The sequence below is a fragment of the Plectropomus leopardus genome, unplaced genomic scaffold (assembly GCF_008729295.1).
Source record: "Plectropomus leopardus isolate mb unplaced genomic scaffold, YSFRI_Pleo_2.0 unplaced_scaffold11726, whole genome shotgun sequence".
In the NCBI taxonomy this organism is placed as follows: Eukaryota; Metazoa; Chordata; class Actinopteri; order Perciformes; family Serranidae; genus Plectropomus; species Plectropomus leopardus.
The window spans coordinates 729-3,716 of NW_024612423.1; the positions used below are offsets into that span (position 1 = coordinate 729).

Consider the following 2,988-nt stretch of genomic DNA (forward strand, 5'->3'; position numbering starts at 1 on the left):
TTAAAAATGACTTTCTTTGGAAAAAAATGTGATTCTCTCCACTGTTTGTTCGAAATGTTTTTTTTTATGAAAATGCACAAATTCAGGTGTTGATACAAAAAAGGAATGGAAGAAGCTTGAGTAAAATGTTTTTGTGCATAAAAGCTGTTCTTTACTTTGACATATTCATTGTTTATATATTCAAAGAACAGGATATTCCGGGGGTCTTGAAAGACTGGTAAATATGACCAAAAATGCTGGTGCTGGCTGCTTACTGAATAATAATACTCTGTTAAATTCACAGAGTCAGTTACCATAAGTTAAGTTAACCTTTCTTTCTGGAGCTGAAAATAGAGAGTTTCTTCCCGTGTCAGGGTTAACTAACTTAACTAGAGTTTTCACTAAAACAGCTTTCTGGAATAACAATGACGGTACAGTGCAGGTTTCAGTCTCACTTAATACTGGACCGATTTCAAAAATTGTTTCCATTCATCACTCAGACACAAAAACGTGAGAAAATAGTTACTCTTAAAATACTGGTGACCATCTGTATCATGTTTCTGCAGAAAAAAATTGTTTTTACTTTCTCACTTTACTTTTTTCCACTTCACATGAATTTGCATCTATTTAAACCTTTGAAACTGAAACAAACTGCATGAAATAAGGAAAAGAAAGTGACCTGAAAATAACTTTCAAAAGAAATAAATTATTAAAAGATATTATTGAAAAAGAAGTGGAAAATGTCCAGAAAACTATATTCATTGTTCTTATCATTATTAGACATATTATCTACAATTTTAGCTGTATATAAATTTTTAATTTTGGGCTTTTTTGTTTGTTTGGTTTTTTTTTTAACATTTTTTGAGCTTGTGTTCTTTTTTTTCAGATAATTTTCTTGTAAGTCATAATTTCTATTTCCTTCCAATGTTTTTGAAAGACACTAAGCATATTTTCACTTCAATTTCACAGGATTCAAAATCAAACTGACCACAATCAAAAGCTGGATGTGGCTGACATCTTTCATTTGTCAACATTTTCTGGTAATCTACTCAAAGTAGTCAGTAAGGGACATCTGTGTGCATTGCGTGTGTGTGCACACGCGCATGTGTGTGTGTTTGCGTACCGATCTGCTGTGGATCCCTCAGGTCAAAGAAGTTGAGGAAACACTGGTAACCCATCTGCTTGTCTGTGGAGAACATGATGATGTTTCCGCTGAAGTCGAAGCCGCACGTTCTGACAGCAGAGTTGGTGTTGAGCAGAGCCAGCTGTTTACCTGTGGTGGACAGAGACACGGGGTTAGAGGATGTTCCAGCTTGATCAGACTCGAAGGTTCTGCATTTAGTCAAACGCACATATATTTTAATTGCATTTTCTGTGAATGATATTGTTTTACTGTTTTACCTTGTTTTCATATATTGTATGATATTGTATTGTAAAGCACTTTGTAACTCAGGTTTAGAAAAGCACTGAAGAAATAAAGTTTCTGATTATTATTTACTGTACATACCCGTCTCACAGTCCCACAGTCGACAGCTATTGTCAGCTGATCCTGTCAGTACGTTTTTAGTGTCCCCTGAGAGAGGACATGTTAAGGAACCCAACATGGATTACACCAGCCAGCATAGCTCAAATTATATTTGTCTGAGAATAAACAAATACACACATTTTTTGAAAAAGGATACAGTCACAGTCAACACACCACACAGCTCCTGTGTGTCCATTGTAGGTGCCGAGCCTCTCACCGTTGACAGAGTACCACACATTGGCTACCTGCAGTGGGACACATGACAATGTTGGTTAATACCAAACTAACTTGCAGGTGGAATAATGTGATGATGGCATAAGATATTTTATTATTATGACCTCACCGTATCTTTAGCTACAGAGAAGAGCAGGTCCCCTTCTCTGTTGTACTTGATCTGAGTGATGGACCTCTCATGGCCCTGCAGCAAGATGGGTTTCTGTGGAGAGGAGAGGACAGTCTTCAACTATCCACGTGAGGTAACAACAGCTACATGTTTTCAACTGAGCCAGTGTTGTGCCAACATGTGTTCCCCCAACAAACACTGTTTCCCACATGTTAATGAAAGAGCCTCCTTCGATTGTTAGGGACTGTTTATTTAGGTATTTCAGGCATTTTTTAAAATGATGCAATCTTTATTTTCGCTTAGGTGAGGGACATACAATTTTGAATAGCAGTATTTTATATTTATTTTAAATAACATCTGAACCCTAAATGCTGCAAGCGAGTTAGAAGACATGTTTACTTTATAAATCTGCAAAAGTCACACCATTTACCGTGACCAGGAAGTGTAAAACAGAAAAACATAGTAACAAGCGGCCATTCAACACAGTATTTTTAGGAAGCGTTTGCATTTTTTCTTCACTAACACCTGCGTTGATGGCTTGTTGCGTTGGCTCCAATACGATCTATATTTGGTATATATACATGTATTTCAAAAACAATGTTGTATTAACTCTAATACGATCTGCATTTATTGTTAATACATTAATTACAAACAAACAAAAACAAGAAAATAAAAATAAAGCACAGTCCCCTTGAGAGTTTGGTTTGGAAAGAGAAAACATCAATGTGGAAACAATCTTCGACATAACAGTCGCTTAAAGCATTTTTAAAAGGGCAAACCGACTATGAAAACCAGCTGTAACTGTTAGCTTTATTTATTTATTTTTACACAAAGTCCAATTGCCAGCTGTCGGAGGCTTATCAACACACCTGCATCACCGACAACATGCTAACTGAGGCTAACATTAATGCTAACATTAGCTTGTTTGAAAGCTAACGTTAACTGGGGTAGCTAGCTACATATGCTAGCTAAACCACAGCTAACAGTTTCGGCGGGATAAAGAGCTTTGTTCCGGGCGATATTATAACTCGTATCGGGCGGTAATCACAGAAACTACTAACCATTTTTGTAAGAAATGTGTCACCAGTCGGTCCAGAAAATTCACTGCGTCTCACAGAAAACGAGAGACGCCGAAACACTC

The 2,988-nt window shown here is 36.8% G+C and overlaps 1 protein-coding gene across 1 annotated transcript; it reads right to left on the reverse strand.

Moving 5' to 3' along the window:
• Positions 1-1,022: 1,022 nt before the first annotated feature.
• On the reverse strand, positions 1,023-2,982 carry LOC121963567 (eukaryotic translation initiation factor 3 subunit I-like). Its single transcript, XM_042513849.1, has 5 exons — positions 2,909-2,982; positions 1,848-1,940; positions 1,662-1,749; positions 1,487-1,552; positions 1,023-1,252 (listed from the first exon to the last, which is right to left on the reverse strand). The coding sequence occupies exons 1-5, from the start codon at positions 2,909-2,911 to the stop codon at positions 1,038-1,040; spliced, it is 465 nt and encodes a 154-aa protein (XP_042369783.1). The 5' UTR covers positions 2,912-2,982; the 3' UTR covers positions 1,023-1,037.
• Positions 2,983-2,988: the final 6 nt, after the last annotated feature.